This window comes from Protopterus annectens, chromosome 4.part0, assembly GCF_019279795.1.
Source record: "Protopterus annectens isolate FY-2018-M chromosome 4.part0, PAN1.0, whole genome shotgun sequence".
Classification (NCBI taxonomy): Eukaryota; Metazoa; Chordata; order Ceratodontiformes; family Protopteridae; genus Protopterus; species Protopterus annectens.
The window spans coordinates 907,144,302-907,164,210 of NC_056733.1; the positions used below are offsets into that span (position 1 = coordinate 907,144,302).

General features: G+C 40.9%; 1 protein-coding gene across 1 annotated transcript in view; it reads left to right on the forward strand.

Moving 5' to 3' along the window:
- LOC122799664 (melanotransferrin-like) overlaps positions 1 to 19,909 on the forward strand; it is a 560,015-nt gene that overhangs the window by 520,113 nt on the left and 19,993 nt on the right. The window contains exon 16 of the mRNA XM_044068867.1: positions 19,254 to 19,440. Coding sequence (XP_043924802.1) covers positions 19,254 to 19,440 — 187 coding nt within the window. The remainder of the gene's footprint in view (positions 1 to 19,253; positions 19,441 to 19,909) is intronic.

Genomic DNA, 19,909 nt, shown 5'->3' on the forward strand with positions numbered 1-19,909 from the left:
TGTTCTTCAAATTTTTCCAACATTCTTTCAACACACTCCAATTGGCCAAGACAGAAATGTAACAACTGCAGAGGAAATAATTGAATTAAGCTAGGAGTCTGGAGTCTGCAAGGCATACCTAGAAGCCATGGGATTATAGATTCTCTGAGATGAGTTTCAGAGCTTTTTCCCCAAACCTTTTGATCTAATGATGGCTTGAAAACATGAGTAAAGAGAAATTCAATCTTATTTTTTTCTTTCTAGGAAGAAATAAATTATGTCTAACAAGACAGACATTCACAGTAAACTAAGAAGATAAATGGTTATGAAGATGCATAAATTATATCTGGCAATAGTGCCATTCAAACCCCAACCCCACTTTATGTGTTATTCCCCTGGTGGTAAGTAAACTGGGATGGCAACACAAATAGCCACAATAATGTATCTCAAGTAGCTGCTGTCAGACATATATGTATCTTGCCTTCTCACCTCCACCTAAAATGACAAACACCTTCTGTGTATCATTGTAATATCAGACCAGGATGAAACTAATACAATAAATAGAACACAGCAACTATTTCAACCTGTTGCTGTCAGATGTTTGTAAAAAGCAAGCCACCTTACCCTACCTCCAAAATATGAGGTTTATGAGGAAAATAAAGTAAATAATTGCCATATTGTCCACAATCCCCGCATAAGCTATAATAAACTTCTGAGCATCTCTTTGAAGTTGTAATATGAGGAAAATTAAAGAAGTAATGGCCACACTATCGCAGCCCCCCACACAAGTACAGCAACCTTCTGTGTATGCCTTTGAGCAGGACCATTTTTGGAATAGGTGAGGTTCATTGTAGAAGCCACTACTAAGCATGTGTCAATATCCATATATACAGCTTGGGGTGTGAGAGCTGCAAAGCCCTCCTGATGCTTTGAGGATCTGACTGGTTTGAAATGCATGCTATTCTTTATTTTAAAAGATGACTTGTTAACTGTTTTTTTTACTGCTACCCAGAAATATTATGTATGTGTGCAGCAATATCATATATCTATCCATTTATAACCTCTTTTTTCCATTTATAAAAAGATCTGTGATATCTCCCCCAACACACACACACATACATTTATTTATTTATTTATTTGCTGTTGGTTAACCAGGATGGTCCATTGGGCCAAGTGAACCCATTTTCAATGGAGTCCTGGGGAGAAAAGCTCCAACAAGAATACATGTTACAGAGATATACATTACATCGTATACAACTCATAGCAAGGTAAAGTTTACAAACCGTAGAATTATCCATGAAAATAAGGATAGAGTGCAGTTATATACATTTATTTATTTTTTTTTATATTAGAACATCGAAGTTTCAGGTCTTCGAATGTTCTAATATCGACACCTAGTAACCGAAAACCATTAAGACCAAAAATTTAGAACATCAAATTTTTTCCTAGGGAAAAAATTCACTGTTCCAAAACATATACACACAACACAAACACACCAAACAAACAGCAATACACACACATACACCTAAAATCTTACATCTAAACCTACACTAAACTGTACATACACCACTATCTACCCACTTACCTTAACCCAAACCCTAACCCTAACCCTAAGGTCCGTCACTATCGCACACACACCTCACCCGTGCCCTAACCCTAACTCACCTATCCCACCCTAACCCTCACATCCAAACATTCGCACACCTACCTGACCCGTACCCTAACCCTAACTCACCTATCCTACCCTAACCCTCACGTCCACACAATCGCACACTTACCTGAACCCGACCATAACTTTCCACCGCAGAGCTGAAAATAAGGAATCATATATGGCTGCCTGACAGGGTTAAAATAACGAAAAACAAGTACCTCCCGCTCTGGCTGGCTGCTGCTGTTCTTGTCCATAGCAACGTCCACCTATCTTTACCCCTAAATATTCACTGGCTTTCTACTCCTTGCCATTTCACAAATCAGGCAGCTCACATGACAGCTAAGAGCAGAAAATACTGCAAATTGGTTGGTCAGGTGCACAACTCCTCCCCATAGGGCACCAATAGGCTAGTGGCAACTTTCTGCATTTTACTTATTTATTTATTTATTTAATATTTTTCCTTCACTGTCCCAAATCTATAATACACCACCACCTGAAAATCCTTTTTTTCTCTGTATGCCTGTCCTATTTACTGGCAACTTCACATGGTTCCCCTTTTACTTTACCTCTGTCTACTACATAAATATGACCCCAACAACTGATTCTTTGTATTTATTTCAAAATTCCTGCTCTGTAAATGTCGTGGCATTATGCAAATGTTTACAGCATTTAATACTGTGTTTTAGAAACCCTGGTCCTGATACTGCAATTATCTGTTGTCTGTGTTTTCTGTGTTTCTGTTTTTAGCATATATATTTTTTCTTCAGTACTATATAGGCATACTGGAATGTTCAGCTCTGGAATGTTCTTTTCTCGTTTGACTTGTACTGTAAACATGCTGTGTAACATTTCTATAACAAGCATATACACTGGGAGTTAATATCAATTGAACTGCAGTTGACTAAAACTCAAATGGTAGAAACAATTTGATTGACAACCCAGTTGATTGAAACCTACTTTTGCTGACTCACAAATGATAGAAAAGTGCAGGAGTGTAGGTAGTATGTGGTGGTGTTTTTTCTGAGGATATGATTTGTTAGATAAGTGAGTCCAGAAGATTATGTTTGGATTGGCAGTGCCCCTGTCATATTGCACCCACAAATTTATAGATGTTTTTTGTTTGTATATATTTTTTCTTTTCTCCATGGTTGTGAGGATGTGAAGTTAGTGCATATAATTAAGGTGGGTGTTAGGTGCAAGGGAGTCTTGCCTCCCAACAAAAACATTGTTTTATGATGTTTTGTTGCATTTAATGTTTTTGTGATTTGTGATTCAGTAAAATGATGTTTCAGTCAAGTGGGTTTTTAGTTAAATGGATTTTCATTCATACTGTTTCAGTTGTTTGAGTTTCAGTCATCTGCAGTTCTATCAGCTTCACTGGACATTTTTTCCCTCATCCTTCTTGATTAGAACTTTCCCAGTAACCAAATGCAAATAAATAGATATTTTTTAAGTAAAGAAACATGAGATGTTGATAATGCATTTATTTACTTTAAATAAATAAATAAATGGCGGAAAGGCAACCCTAAATGTGATATGCCTTAGGTGGTTATCTAATTTATCTAAGGGTAAGGCCAGCTATATGTGAAAGTAAAACTGTATCATTTTCCAACACAATATTTTATAGTTTCTTTATATCTGCCTTGAAGGTTTGCATGAATCTTTCAAGTAATGTATTTTTGATGGGTGCTTCAGTGCAGTATTAGAATGAATTATCCCATCTTGTTCAACAAAACAATAAATTCTTCTAGCATAAACTGAGTCCCCCTAACTGTGATAATATTTTCATATTTTCATGTAAGCCATAAGCACTTAAAAGCCTTCTCAGGGGACTAATGGTAGGTTAAGAAACTAGTTAATGCTGACAAAATGCTTCTTCTATCCATTTTGAGTATGCATCCTTCAATATCATGGATACATTATTCATAGATGGTCTAGTGAAGTAAATACTTAATTTTTCCCAGCAATCATCTGGAAATCCCAAAAAATATAAGGGTGTGTCTGGGCATCTTCTGTTCCACCTGGCATGGCACACCTGTGTATCTAGACATCCTGTGCTCCACCTGGCATGGCACACCTTTGTGTCTAGGTATCCTGTGCTCTACCTCGGATGACACACCTATATGTTTAGGCATCTTCTGTTCTACCTGGTGTGTCTAGGCATTTTCTATTCCACCTGGCATGGCACACGTGTATGTTTGGACATCTTGTGTTCCACCTGGCATGGTACAACTGTGTGTTTAGGTATCTTGCTTTCCACCTGGTGTGGCACACATGTGTAGGCATCTTGTGTTTCACCTGGCATGGCACACCTGTTTGTCTAGGCATCTCCTGTTCCATTTGGTATGGCACACCTGTGTATCTAGACATGTTCTGTTCCACCTGGGATGGCACACCAGTGTGTCTAGGTATCTTCTGTTTCTCCTGGGATGGCACACCTGTGCATCTGGACATCTTGTGTTCCACCTGGCATGACACACCTTTGTGTCTAGGCATCTTGTGTTCTACCTGGCATGGCACACCTTTGTGTCTAGGCATCTTGTGTTCCACCTGGCATGGCACACCTGTGTGTCTAGGCATCTTGTGTTCCACCTGGCATGGCACACCTGTGTGTCTAGGCATCTTCTGTTCCACCTGGCATGGCACACCTGTGTGTCTAGGAATATCCTGTTCCACCTGGTATGGCACACCTGTGTGCCTAGGCATCTTCTGTTCCACCTGGGATGGCACACCTGTGTGTCTAGGCATCTTCTGTTCCACCTGGGATGGCACACCTGTGCATCTGGACATCTTGTGTTCCACCTGGCATGACACACCTTTGCGTCTAGGCATTTTGTGTTCCACCTGGCATGGCACACCTTTGTGTCTAGGCATCTTGTGTTCCACCTGGCATGGCACACCTGTGTGTCTAGGCATCTTGTGTTCCACCTGATATGGCACACCTGTGTGTTTAGGTATCTTGTGCTGCACCTGGCATGGCACACCTGTATGTCTAGGCATCTTCTGTTCCACCTGGGATGGCACACGTGTGTCTAGGCTTCCTGTGCTCCCACATGGCACGGCACACCTGTGTGTTTAGCCATATTTTGTTCCACCTGCAATGGCACACCTGTGTGTCTAGGCATCTTGTGTTCCACCTAGCATGTCACACCTATGTGTCTAGGTATCTCCTCTTCCACCTAGCATGGTACACTTGCTTTACACATGCTTTGGCCACAGACTTTCTAGCTGTAGCTTCCATTTTAAACATGCATAGTGACCTTTATGGCGATTCTTCCAGTACAGCACTTTTCATTGCAAAAATCATTCAGGTGCCAGAAAAAAGTACTCTTTGCCACTGAATATTCAACCCTCCTTTTATGCAACATTAATATGAACTTTCTCTAAGAATGTATCAGGGCAAGAAATACCAGTAATATTTTAATACAGAGGGACCCTCATACATAGCCTTCACTGATGTTGCAGAATAGCATGTCCTTTATCATCATCTGGCCAGACCAAGATCTTCAGTCTTTAATTTTTTAAAGTCTCCATTCATAATCTTACAGTCTTTGCAGCACTTTATGTGCATTACTGAGATGCTCATGTTCTAAAAAAAAACAGTAATCAACAAATCATAACTAAATTTTTATCCTGGAATGTAGTTGTCTTTCGGCTTTTACGGTTAGGGGTTGCCACAGCGGAACTCCAGTCCGCTAATGATTGGCAGTAGATTTTCACGAATGCTGAGGTGCCAGCTCGACGTCCAACCTTCAACGAAGGCACACCCATTTACGCATGTCTTTCCAATGCAACAAACCGCGGGGAGGACATGCAGACTCCACACAGAAGGCACTCCCCGCACTCCTGCCGAGAATCGAATGGGAGAACCTCTTGCTGTGAGGCAACAATGCTACCGCTGAACCACCGCGGCATGAAAAATAGATGATGCGATCCAGTTCCACAGGCATAGAAGGATAAAACCTTGGCTTTTACCCCAGTGACCTATGTTTGATTAGTGGTACCGGTGGAATTGCTTTTCAACGATTCTTTAATTTAAGCTGTTTCTAATTATACACACGTGGACATTAATCTGTTTTCCTTTTGAAGGATTTGCCTGTATTTCATGGTTTTGTTGTTGCTTTTGCCCTTGTGCCTCAGGTGAAGACTTGAGCACTTTCATCACCACAACGGCTGCTTATGGTCACTCTTCCATGCAAGCATGTGGTGGCAGTGGCAACCATCATTCACTTTGACGGCCATGCTCAGGCCATCCCAACACCTACTCTCTTCATTATGACAGGCTTCTGCTTTTCAGACAAGCCCAGTCATTAGAGCAATAACACCAGCTGGGGGTAACCACAATCCCTCCTGCTCTAGGATGGGCATACTAATTCCTCCTGCCTGTGCCATTAGGCACCAAAGTAACTAGTTAGTTGTGAGTCACCTGGGCTGTAAGTCAGGACTTTATCCCTCTATACCACCAGTATACACTGTATTTCAAATGTCTGTGCCTCATGCTTTCTCAGTATTTATACATCTCTCTTTGCTGTCTGTATGGTTAAGCAGTCTTACTCACACACCTTTGGAACTGTTAAGTTTTGATTAATAAAGTAGTTTTCATTGCAAGCTTCACCACGAATGCAAAAACAAATCCCAATTTCAAAAACTAAACTAATGGCATTTACCCCCTCTAAAACCCTCACATTAGACAGAAATACATTCTCCATCACCAGTCAGGACAATACATCTCTCAAGATGGTATCTGAGGCTAAACTATTAGGTGTCCACATTGATGATCAGCTTAAATTCAACTCCCACTTGCAGATTAACATAAAAAAAAACAGAAACTAGGCATGCTGTACTGCCATAATCACTTCCTAACTGCCCCTACTAAGCTCACTCTCTCTACCACATTTCTCATCCCTTCTCTTCTCTATGGTGCCCCACTCTTATCCAATTTACAATCTTCTCTTAAGGCAAAACTCTCCTCCTGCTATATCAAATTTGCTACTGGCCACAAGTCATCTTCACATCACTGTGTATCCCTTCAAAAGCATCACTGGTTAGAACTCCCTAACCATCAAACGTCACTGGTTAGAACTCCCTAACCATCAACCGTCACTGGTTAGAGCTCCCTAACCATCAAACGTCACTGGTTAGAACTCCCTAACCATCAAACGTCACTGGTTAGAACTCCCTAACCATCAAACATCACTGGTTAGAACTCCCTAACCATCAGACGTCACTGGTTAGAACTCCCTAACCATCAAACGTCACTGGTTAGAACACCCTAACCATCAGACGTTACTGGTTAGAACTCCCTAACCATCAGACATCACTGGTTAGAACTCCCTAACCATCAGACATCACTGGTTAGAACTCCCTAACCATCAGACGTCACTGGTTAGAACTCCCTAACCATCAAACATCACTGGTTAGAACTCCCTAACCATCAGACGTCACTGGTTAGAACTCCGTAACCATCAGACGTCACTGGTGAGAACTGCATAACCATCAAACGTCACTGGTTAGAACTCCCTAACCATCAAACGTCACTGGTTAGAACTCCCTAACCATCAAACGTCACTGGTTAGAACTCCCTAACCATCAAACGTCACTGGTTAGAACTCCTTAACCATCAACGTCACTGGTTAGAACTCCCTAACCATCAGACGTCACTGGTTAGAACTCCCTAACCATCAGACGTCACTGGTTAGAACTCCCTAACCATCAGATGTCACTGGTTAGAACTCCCTAACCATCAGACGTCACTGGTTAGAACTCCCTAACTATCAGACGTCACTGGTAGAACTCCCTAACCATCAGACGTCACTGGTTAGAACTCCCTAACCATCAGACATCACAGGATAGAACTCCCTAACCATCAGACGTCACTGGTTAGAACTCCCTAACCATCAGACGTCACTGGTTAGAACTCCCTAACCATCAGACGTCACTGGTTAGAACTCCCTAACCATCAGATGTCACTGGATAGAACTCCCTAACCATCAGACGTCACTGGTTAGAACTCCCTAACCATCAGACGTCACTGGTTAGAACTCCCTAACCATCAGACGTCACTGGTTAGAACTCCCTAACCATCAGACGTCACTGGTTAGAACTCCCTAGCCATCAAATGTCACTGGTTAGAACTCCCTAACCATCAGACGTCACTGGTTAGAACTCCCTAACCATCAAACGTCACTGGTTAGAACTCCCTAACCATCAGACGTCACTGGTTAGAACTCCCTAACCATCAGACGTCACTGGTTAGAATTCGCTAACCATCAAACATCACTGGTTAGAACTCCCTAACCATCAGACGTCACTGGTTAGAAATCCCTAACCATCAGACGTCACTGGTTAGAACTCCCTAACCATCAGACGTCACTGGTTAGAAATCCCTAACCATCAGACGTCACTGGTTAGAACTCCCTAACCATCAAACGTCATTGGTTAGAACTCCCTAACCATCAAACATCACTGGTTAGAACTCCCTAACCATCTCTCCTATATCCCGCTTTCTCAGGCACACAAACTTATTTTCAACTCCTCCCTCTGTCCCTCCTTTTCCTCAACCTTTAAAATGCACCTCCCAGAAAGACTCTTAAGATCTAACAACAATAACCTAATTGAACTATATAAACCCAAACGTCCCCCTGGTAAACATCTCTTGTCCTTTGCACTTGCTCGTCTATGTAACTCCCTTCCACCATCCATCCGTACCACCACAAATCCCGCTGCCTTTAAAAAATCACTACACTCACATCTAACATCTCAATGGGAATGCTCCTGCTTCCACCCGACATAATTCCATTTCCTCTAATTCACTCTCTGGCCTAGATGACACGACTTCTTTTGGTAATTATTGCATCATGATGTTTTTCTTTCAACTTCATATCCAAATGTATCTTATATTGAATTGATTTTACTTAGTATTACTACCCACTGTGACCTATAATTGTCATTATAAGTATGTCTACCTGCTGTGATCTATAATTTTTATTGTAACTCTTCAGTTCAAATGCAAATGTGTGTAACTTTGAATTTTTTGGAGCTTTTCTCCCCAGGACTCCATTGAAAACAGGTTCTTCTTGGCCTAATGGACTATCCTGGTAAACCAACTGCAAATAAATAAATAAATAAATAAAAGTGCTTTATCCAAACTTGTACCAAATTCAAAAAGACAATTACTTCTGGAACATACAATGTCACTTAACTCATTAGGTATCTTCTCGCAATATGGAAAGACACAGCAAACAACTAGATAAACCAACAAAGGCTGTAAACTGGACCCAGTATCCTTAAAAGTAAAACTCCAAGTTGGAAATAAAATCACTTTATTAGTGAACAAAATAGCAGCTGAATAAAATCACTGGTTTGCAGCTGAATCAAATCACGGGTAAGTGCTTTCATTTAACAAAATATTAAACTTCATCAGGCACCATATTTTTTACATCACTTCCTTAAATACCCAAAGGTTCCTTGTCATTGGATGAGAACAATTTTAAAACGTTTTTTGAAACATCAAAACCACAACCACTATTGTCTGCCTAAAACAAATACCATATACAAATTGTTAAAGTGCAAAAATCTAAAATACAAACACAACAAAATAATAAGACTATCTATATGTAAAAATGCAAAATACATTAAATTTGTCTTTATATTGCCTTTTATGGCACACTTTACCACTATATATGTTTTATGTATTAATTATAGTTCACTGGAGCTTCTTCCTTTCCAGTGCTTTTAATTTTAATGCTGGTGTGATGGAACTACGCTCATCGATCCCTGGCCAACTATCAGCTTGCAGCCGGATTTGCCAGATTAATTCTCTTAGTTATAAAAGCAGCCTCCATGTTTTTTTATCATCTATAATGACTTGATCTATTGCTAAAAAACTAAACTGATGTTCTAAATTATCACTAACATGTTTAGCTAAAGCATTATTTAAATTGTGCTTACTTATGGCATATTCATGTTCGTAGATTCTTTGGCAACTTTTTCTCTCAGTTTTGCCAATGTAAAATGCTGACCATGAATCACAATTGGCTAAATATATCACTGCTTTCGAGCTGCAATTGTATTTTCCTTTTATTTGGTGTCTAAAATTTCTCACTATAAAATGATCTGCCACTTTTATTTTGTGGCACCATGCACACGCCCCACATTTAAACATACCAGGTTTACCAATGTCATCAGTGGACTGTCTCTCCTTAAACAAATCCTTAACGTTCATACCTTTTCTATATATGATGGCCAGTCTTTCACCTTCATGCTCCCTGATGCTAGAATCATCTATTAAAATGGGTTAATTCTTTTGGAAAATGGACCTCAAAATTCTAAAATCATCACTAATGCTTTTGAAATGTCAGAGGCCTATTCCTTGTTATGGTGGTATGTTCCCATATCAGTGCTAAATTCTACCATGGGAGTTTCAAAATTATCTCCCATTAATCCAGTAGGGTCACTATCCCCACACAAAATGGGCTTAAAATAACCATTCATTCTTTTTCTTGTAACTTCTTGGATTAAATCATCAATTAATTCCATGAGGTATGCTGTTTTGAGGAACATTGAGCGTATGGTGTTACACTCTTGAATAAAGTCTTCTTGACTGGTGACCATTCGAGCTGCCTTACCAACTGTCCCTTGATAACAGATCATTTTTGGTGTTGTGGATGTGAATTGCTGTAATGCAGGAAACAGTAAGAATACGTCTCTTTCCTGTAAATTGTAGTGGCATATCTCTAGTTAGCATCATCTTTAAATAAATGGACATCCAAATAGTCCATAAAATTTAGGTTAACATTCCAGGTGAATTTAAGAAACATGGTTGTATTATTTATATATTCCAGGAATTCTTCCAACATTCTTCCAACACCACCAATGGCCCTTTCCATATGAGACATATGTCATCCTAGAATCTATGATATGTTCTATGTTTAAATGTGGGACATATGCATGGTGCCACAAAACAAAAGTGGCAGATAATTTTATGGTGAGAAATTTTAGACACCAAATAAAAGGAAAATACAATTGCAACTCGAAAGCAGTGATATATTTAGCCAGTTGTGATTCATGCCCAGCATTTTACATTGGCAAAACTGAGAGAAAATTTTGCCAAAGAATCTACGAACATGAATATGCCATAAGTAAGCACAATTTAAATAACGCTTTAGCTAAACATGTTAGTGATAATTTAGAACATCAGTTTAGTTTTTAACAATAGATCAAGTCATTATAGACGATAAAAAACCATGGGGGCTGCTTTTAGAACTAAGAGAATTAAGGAGGCAAATCCGGATTCAAGCTAATAGCTGTCTGGGGATCAATGAGCGTAGTTCCATCACACCAGCATTAAAATTAAAAGCACTGGAAAGAAAGAAGCTCCAGTGCACTATAATTAATACATAAGACATGTATAATGATAAAGTGTGCCATATCAGGCAATATAAAGACAAATGTAATGTATTTTGCATTTTTACATGTAGATAGTCTTATTATTTTCTTGTATTTGTATTTTAGAATTTTGCACTTTAACAATTTGTATATGGTATATGTTTTAGGCAGGCAATAGTGGTTGTGGTTTTGATGTTTCAAAAAACTTTTTAAAATTGTTCTCATCCAATGACATGAAACCTTTGGGTATTTAAGGAAGTGATGTAAAAAATATGGTGTCTGATGAAGTTTAATATTTTATTAAACAAAAGCGCTTACAGCAGTGATTTTATTCAGCAGCTAACCAGTTATTTCATTCAGCTGCTATTTTGTTCACTAATAAAGTGATTTTATTTTCAACTTGGAGTTACTTTTAAGGATACTAACGGAGTGTGCCTGGGGTCCAGTTTACAGCCTTTGTTGTTTTTTCTTCTCTCAATAATAATAATAAAATCTTCCTGAAATTTCTAATCATTTTAGTTCAGAATGTTCCTTTATTGTAATCTGGTTGTAAGATTTACCCTTAATTTTTTTGGATGCACCATACTCCAGAGTAATCTCTATGTGGACACGCCCATACCATAGAGTAAAATGGCCACGTGCTTCTCTGAGGGAACATTATTTGCTGCACAGTTCTTTGTATATATGCAGAGCAAGAGTTACTTGTCAGTTTATAATCTAAAGGAGATCATTAGCACGGCTAAAGGCCCCTTTGTTACCAAGCAGAGACAGGACAAAGACTAGGCATTAAATGCATGAGGAGTCACTTTTTGTAGGAGTGCATCTACTCACTTTTATTGAGCTACATGTATTACTCAATATTTTCTATCACAGTTTTAATGTATGAATTAATTACTGTTTATTAAGAATCTAAGTGGCAATGCTCAGATCTGCTCGGAGTTAGTGCAGAATGGCACAAAATACACTGAACCGACCAATATCGCCAGACAGGTTCAGCACAAACTTCACCCCCCTCTCACCCCCAAAAGGGCCCATAACCATACCAGAAGAATGTAGACTCCCTGAAATCACAGACACTCAGGTTAAGACAGCCCTCTCCAAAGACAAAAACACAGCATCAATGGGACCGGATGGTGTCCCAGGCTGTATCCTACATGAGCTCAAAGATGAACTAACCCCTCACCTAAACACATTGTTCAAACTCAGCCTCTCCACAGGCTACGTACTCATTGAGTGGCACACAGCAACAGTTATTCCGCTCCACAAAGGTGGAGCCACAACAAACCACGGGAACTATCGCCATATAAGCCTGACTAGCTTGGTCTGCAAGGCTATGAAGCACATCATCATGGAGCTCATTAACAGAGACATTGGGAACCTCCAAACACTGGACCCTACCCAGTTCAGCTTTGTTAAGGGCAGATCATGCCTCCTAAACCTGGTGGACTACTTTGAGACAGATACCAAGGCTATAGATGAGGGAAAGGTGGTACACACAAGCCTACCTAGACCTCGCAAAGGCCTTCAACACCATTCCCCATTCTGGTATTATAGACAAGCTCACCAGCCTGAACATAAACCCCTACATCACAAGATGGGTTGCCAACTGGCTCATGGACAGAAGCCACATGGTGCGAGTTGCGGGAGCTAAGTCTGACTCTAAACCGGTTACAAGTGGCATTCCCCAGGGCTCAGTCCTAGGACCCCTCCTGTTCGGCATATACTTCTCAGAGGTACAGGCAAGCACAGGAGGACTATGGTTGACCAAGTTTGCAGACGACTGCAAACTAGGGGCTATAACTGACTCTCTGGCTGACACAGAAATCCTGCAAAAGGGTCTCACTGAGACGGATACCTGGTGTCAAAATCATGGTCTCAAGCTAAATGCCAAAAAGTGCATAGTCATCCCCTTTGGAAAAAACAAAGTACCCACAAACTACCACATAGGTGATAGTCCCCTAAATACAGAAGATGTAATAAGGGATCTGGGGACTCAAGTAGATAGTAATCTCACCTTTGATGATCATATTGCCAAAGTGGTTAGAAAATCTTTCTACGTGGCCCACCTAATTACAAAAGGGTTCACATCCAGATCAAAGAGGTCATTGTGCCCCTCTACTCATCACTCATCAGACCCATCATAGAGTACAATGCCCCATTTGGGATGTACTTTACAAGACACCTGCAACAGCTGGAAAGACCACAGAAGTACCTCACCAAGAGGATCATTGGCCTCAAACAGATGCCCCATGCAGCTCGACTGAAGAAACTCCAGCTGTACTCAGTTGCATACTGCCTACTCAGAGGTGATCTCTGCCTGACATACATGGCCATGTCCAACCCAGAATTGATGGACATGCTCCACCTAAAGAAAACTTTATCCCCTTGTGCCACACACTCTAGGGATCTAAACCTCACCACAACAATAAATAGGACGTGCTGGAGGGATAGATTCCTATCCCAGAGACTTCCCATGCTTTGGAACAAGATTCCAATCTACATTAGGCAGAGCTCCTAGCTAACAATCTTCAAAAGAAACCTTGACAAGTGGATAGGAAACAGAAATTGTACCCCGGGGATCACTTCAGTGGCTCTGCTGGACAGAGGCACAGGGAACTAATCTAAGGGGGCGGTGAAAGCCAACACATTCTGGCTAGGCTTATAAATGCCTTCGGGCAGATAGCCTAGTACCTACCTATGAATCTATGAACCTATTAGGAAAGTCCAGTTGGGAGACGCCTTTTCAGTGGAGTTCAATGTAGAAATCTCCAACAAAAACATGTAAGCAATATCAGAATACTAATAAGAGAAATAAACATAGCATGTGTAAATAGGAAATATGTGGAATCTAAGCGATTTAAGGAAATAGGTATCATAGAATAAATAACAAAGGAATAGTTCTTAACTATATTCTTTGCCATTGACTTGAAATCATATTACAAGCTCTGCATGCTACAGTATGTTGGCAACAACACAATTAAAATAAAAGTTTATTATCAAATACATGTTAAGACTGATTATGCATCATAGTTACACACACATTTAAGAATACAAACACCTTACAGAACATATCCAGATGCACCATACAGGAAGAGATGCTAGCGACACAAACAGGAGTTTGAAATTTGCCCGGATGATACATTGCAAGAGTTTAAGCAAAAGGAGTTGGTAAGGATAGAACAAAAGGTGCATTAAACAGCATAAATAACTAAAATACCACAGCAGCGAACAGATGATTTGTAGTTAGACCACAATTACAGTTACGGTTCTTCCAAAAGTCACTTTTAGTTCATTTTTAAATGATTTAGCACCCTCAAAGTGCATTAGATTAGGGGAAATCTATTCTAATGTTTGCCAACATCAACCAAGTAACATGCCTCCCTGTGTTTGTTTCTTGCTGACAGTAAAGAGACAAGTCTTTGTTACTGATGATACAAGAAGTCTGGGGGTGGTACACTAAGTAGGAGTGTTGGATTATGAGCTAAATAGAATGTTTTCAGTGAACTTTAACTGAATCAGGGCACCTACCTACCTACCTGCAGTCATGCCTTTTAGGAGAGACTAGTACTGTAGTAATTGTCTGCTCCCTTCCACAGTCAGTGCATCTACACCGTTACCTACAGTGATCTCTGCTGGTAATGGCTGAGACTGCAGTAACTGTCAACTCCCTCCCACAGTTAGTGCTTCTACACCATTACCTACAGTGACCCCTGCTGGCAGAAGCTGGGACTGCACTAAGTGTTAGCAACTTCCTACAGTAAGTACTGCTGTACCATTACTTACCTACAGTGAGTCCTGCTGGTAAAGGCTGGGAATGCAGTAAGTGCCAGCTCCCTCCCACAGTCATTGCTTATACACCACTAACTACAGTAACCTCTTATGGGAGAGGCTGTGACAGCAATAACCTCACCCAACAGAATGTACTCCTACACTATTACTTACACTAATACCACTCCACTGTAGGACAGGCTGGGATTGCAGGCAGTGTTCCCACACCATTACCTACATTGACCCATGCTAAGAGAAGCCAGGAGATCAGTAACAGTGAACCACCTCCACACAGTCTGAGGTCCTACACTGTTACCTACAGTGCCCCCTAGTGGGGGAGCCTGGGATTACAGCAACTGTGAGCTCTATACCATCAGCACTTCTCCCTTATTACCTACAGTGACCCTGTTAGCACTGGTCGGGACTGTAATGTTTGTTAGCAGCACTGCTGTCAGTACTAGGACTGCAGCAGGATGTCACAATGTTTAATACTAACAGGCACAGCAAGGAATACATAAATAGGTTTCCTGATCGCATGCTGTGTTCCTTCTAGCCCTTTCATCTCAGACCCAGTTTTAGGTTGAATGAAATGGCCTTTTGACATTTGTTGGTTTGTTTGTGTCACAAGTAAAGGAACTTGGCCCTTGATGTGCTTTTCATTTGTGACCTAGTTAAAATGAAAAATATAGAAGTAACAGCATCAAAATACATACATTTGAAATATTAATAGTATTACACAAAACCATCTTAAAGTATCAGATTTAATTGTATTAACATTTCATATTCATAAACTATACACAATATCTGAATATAGGTTCATAGGTAGGTACTAGGCTATCGTCCCTGGGGCCTATATAAGCCTAGCCAAAAAGGTTCCCTGGCTTTCGTCACCCAAGAAAATTATTTTCCTGTGCTCCTGTTGAGCAGCACCGCAGAAGTGATCCCTGGGGTGAATTTTCTATTTCCCATCCAGTTGTCAAGATTTTTCTTAAAGAGGGAACAATGAGGAGCTTTGCTTGACATGAATTGGTAGTTTGTTCCGGAGTATGGGAAATCTCTGGGACAGGAATTTATCCCTCCAGCATGTTTTGTTTGTTGTGGTGACAAGGTTTAGGTCCCTGGAGCGTGTGGTTCGGATAGGTTGGGATTTCTTTAAGTGGAACATGTCCAACAGCTCTTGGTTTGACATAGCTTTGTATTTTAGGCAGAGATCTCCTCTGAGTGAAATGCGACAGAGTAGAGCTGGAGTTTTTTGAGATGGTCTGCGTATGGCATCTGTTTTAGGCCAGTAATCCTCTTAGTGAGATATTTCTGTGGCCTTTCCAATTGTTGTAGAGGTCTTGTGCGATACATGCCAAACGGGGCAGTGTACACTTATAATGGGCCTGATGAGGGATGAGTAGAGAGGAACGATGACCTCCTTTTTTCTAGAGGAGAACTCTTTTGTGATGAGGTGTGCTATGTAGAAGGATTTCCTGACTACTGTGGCGATGTGGTTATCAAACGAGAGACTACTGTCCATCTGTGTCCCGAGGTCTCTTATCATACTTTCGGTGTTTAGTGAACTACCGCCTATGTAGTAGTTCATGGGTACCGAGTTTTTCCCAAAGGGGATGACAGTGCAATTCTTGGCATTTATTTATTTATTTATTTATTTCAGTTTGATTACCAGGGAAGTCCACTGGGCCAGTGGTGTGCTCATTTTCATTGGAGGCCCGAGGAGAAAAGCTCCAATAAGCAATATGGTTACAAAGTTTACATAATGCAATGGAAATACATACATATATGGTTACGAAGGTTACATAAAGTGTTGGTAAATACATATATAAGGTCATGCAGTCAGGTACAGGTGGATAGTTTGACACTGAAATGCAATTTTGACATAGGTAGAACAGTTGGTAGGTATTTACATTCAGAACAGTAAGTTAAGACTCACTGGACAATAAGCATCAGTGAATTACTTGATATTTACAATATATACAATACTTGGAGTTGAGAGAGAGAGATTGTTTAGTCTGAGAAAGTTAGTTAGATTAGTTAGGAGAATAGAAAAGAGGTAATAGTGTAGAGAAGAGCAGGAATATGGAAAGCTCAAAGGGGAAATTTGTAAGATTTTAAGTAGGGTGAATTGAGCATTGAGCTTGAGGCCATGACTTTGACACCAAGCATCTGTCTCTGTGAGGCCTTTTTATAGAATGTCAACATCATTAGGTGATTCTATTATGGCTCCCAGTTTGCAGTCATCTGTGAACTTTGTTATCCAAAGACCTTCTGTGTTAGCCTGCACTTCAGAGAAGTAGATGCCGAACAGGAGAGGACCCAGGACCAAACCCTGTGGTACTCCACTCATCACTGGTCTGAAGTCGGACTTGGCGTCGGCTGCTTTTACTGTGTGGGTTCTATCAGTGAGCCAGTTGGCCACCCATCTTGTGACATAGGGATTTATGCCCAGTTTAGTGAGTTCATCTATAATTCCAGGGTGGGGGATGGTATCGAAAGCCTTGGCGAGGTCAAGATAGGTTGTGTGTACTACCTTGCCCTCGTTTACGGCTGTGGTGACTGCTTCAAAGAAGTCAGTCAGGTTTAGTAGACATGATATAACTTTTACAAACCCAAACTGAGTGGGGTCCAGGGTTTGGAGGTTACCAATGTCTTTGTTTATAAGCTCCAAGATGATATGTTCCATGGCCTTGCAGACCAGGCTCATCAGGCTAATGGGGCGGTAGTTTCCAGGGTCTGTGGTGGCACCCCCTTTGTGGAGTGGGATAACTATCTCTGTGTGCCATTCAGTAGGCACATAGCCTGAGGTGAGGCTATGATTAAAGATGGAACTTAGGTGGGGTGCCAGTTCGTTCTGTAGTTCGTGCAGTACGCAGCCTGGGATGTTGTCTGGTCCCATGGATGCTGTGTTCTTGGCTTTGGAGAGTGTGCTCTATACTTGTTCATCCGTGATTACAGGGGCTTTGCATTCTTCTGGTATTAAGATGGGCCCTTTGGGGGGTGAGGGGGGGGTAAAGTTAGCACTGAACCTATTTGCCAGGATGTTGGCAATATTGGTTGGTGCTGTATATTTACTGCCATTGTGCTGTAGCTCAGAGCAGACCTGTGTGTCGCCATTGAGATTCTTGACATAGCTGTAGAATGCTTTGAAGTTGTCTTTGGAATCAGTGATGATTTTATTTTTGTAACTGGCTTTGGAGGATTTTATGAGGAATTTCAGCTTCTTGCTGAGGCTGACCAGGGAGTTCCTCCAATCTTGGGATTTTACTCTTTTTTGCAACAGCTTCTTCCTTCTGTTGTAGTTTGCTTATGGCAGGGAACCACCAGATTGGTTTCCTTTATTTGGAGGATAGCGTCTTGGTTCTGTTGGGGATGGCATGATCCATACACTCTTGTATATGTTTATACAGTGCATTTGTGTAAGATTCAGCAGTCATACCTCTATTTTTCATCTGCATGGGTGTCGTGAAGTTTGTCACTTCTGTCTTAAGAAGTATGAAGTTGGCTTTGGAGTAGTTTCTGATGGTGGTTTCTTTAATGGGGGGTGGGGTTGGGGTAAGGATGTCTAGGGTGATTAGCTTGTGGTCAGATCTGACCAGCGAGGAGTTGACCTCTGGCATGGAACTCCAGTTACCTATATTGGTAATGACCAGGTCCAGGATATTGCTGTCCCTGGTGGGGGTGTGGAGCTGATCCAAGGCATTGGAATTTATGAATTCCAGAAAACGCTGAGCGAATGAGTTGGTACATGAGTAGTTTTCCCAGTTGATGGTGGGGTAGTTGAAATCGCCCATAATTAAGGTATTGGGTTGTACCTTAATATTTTCCAGTATCTTAAGAAATGAAGAGTGGGAATCCTGGGGCATGGTGGGGGATCTGTAACAAGCTACAACCTGGATTGCAGTCTTGCCCAGTGTTAGTTGCACTTGGATAATTTGAGATGCATTATGTTGAGCAACTAGACTGGAGGTGTGAATACCCTTAATGAATATGGACATGCCTCTGTGGTAACTAACCCAAGGAAACCAGGATAAGTTACCTAAGTTGAATAACATCAATTACATGTATTTATTTATTTACACTTTGTTGATGGGTTTAGTCCCATGAGGAGACTTGAAGTGGTATTCATACCTACTAGGGGAAATTTGGCTAAGGAGGCAGGGAACTTCCCTTTTTGATAAATGCCATGGGATATTTCACATCCATCTGACCTACCACCAACTCGTCCAGATGGGCCTCAGTTTAACTTCTCATTCCTTCTACACAAGGATTTTAGTTTTGTCTTGAATGACACTAAAGCAGGTTGTCCTGTAAATGTGTTTACTAACAAGTTCTAATGTTTAGTCCATAAACATTTTAGAGGAACATATATCCATTTGAAAATCGAATTCATGAGAAGCACTGTATAGTGTTGAAACCACAATACTATATTAATGTGGATAACTAAATTTTTAATTCTTTTCCACAGGAAACATTGCAGTTGCATTCAGACTCAGAGTTCCAGCTATTCCAGTCTAGACGATATGGAGAGAGTGATTTACTTTTCAAGGATGCAACAACATGCTTGGTTCCTGCTATCCATTTGGGTTACAAAGCAATATTAGGAGAAACGTTCATGAAGATGGCAGAAGTGGCCTTTAACTGCACAAATTCAGGTATGGAGAGGACATGGGAGAGGCAAGTATGATTGGAGAAGAGACTGTATGAAATAACTGCACACCTAAAATTAGAGAATTGAGCATTGTATTGTCCAGTGCTACATCAGAAGGAAATGTACCTCATGTGCTGACCTACTATGACCTCTACAGGTAATTCAAAAGTACACCTAGGTATAGATTCATAGGTGTGTACTAGGCTAATGGCCCTGGAGCCTTTACAAGCCTAGCCCAAAAAAAAATGCCCAGGCACCGTGCCACCCGATGTTATCTCACAGTGCCCCTATCCAGTAGGGCAACTGGAGTGATCCCTGGGGTGAACTTTCTGTTACCCATCCACTTGTCAAGATTTCTCTTGAAGAGGGCCAGAGAAGTGTTCTGCTTGACATGAATGGGAAGCTTATTCCGGAGTATGGGCAGTCTTTGGAAGATGAGCCTCTCCTTCCAGCATGTTCTGTTAATTGTGGTA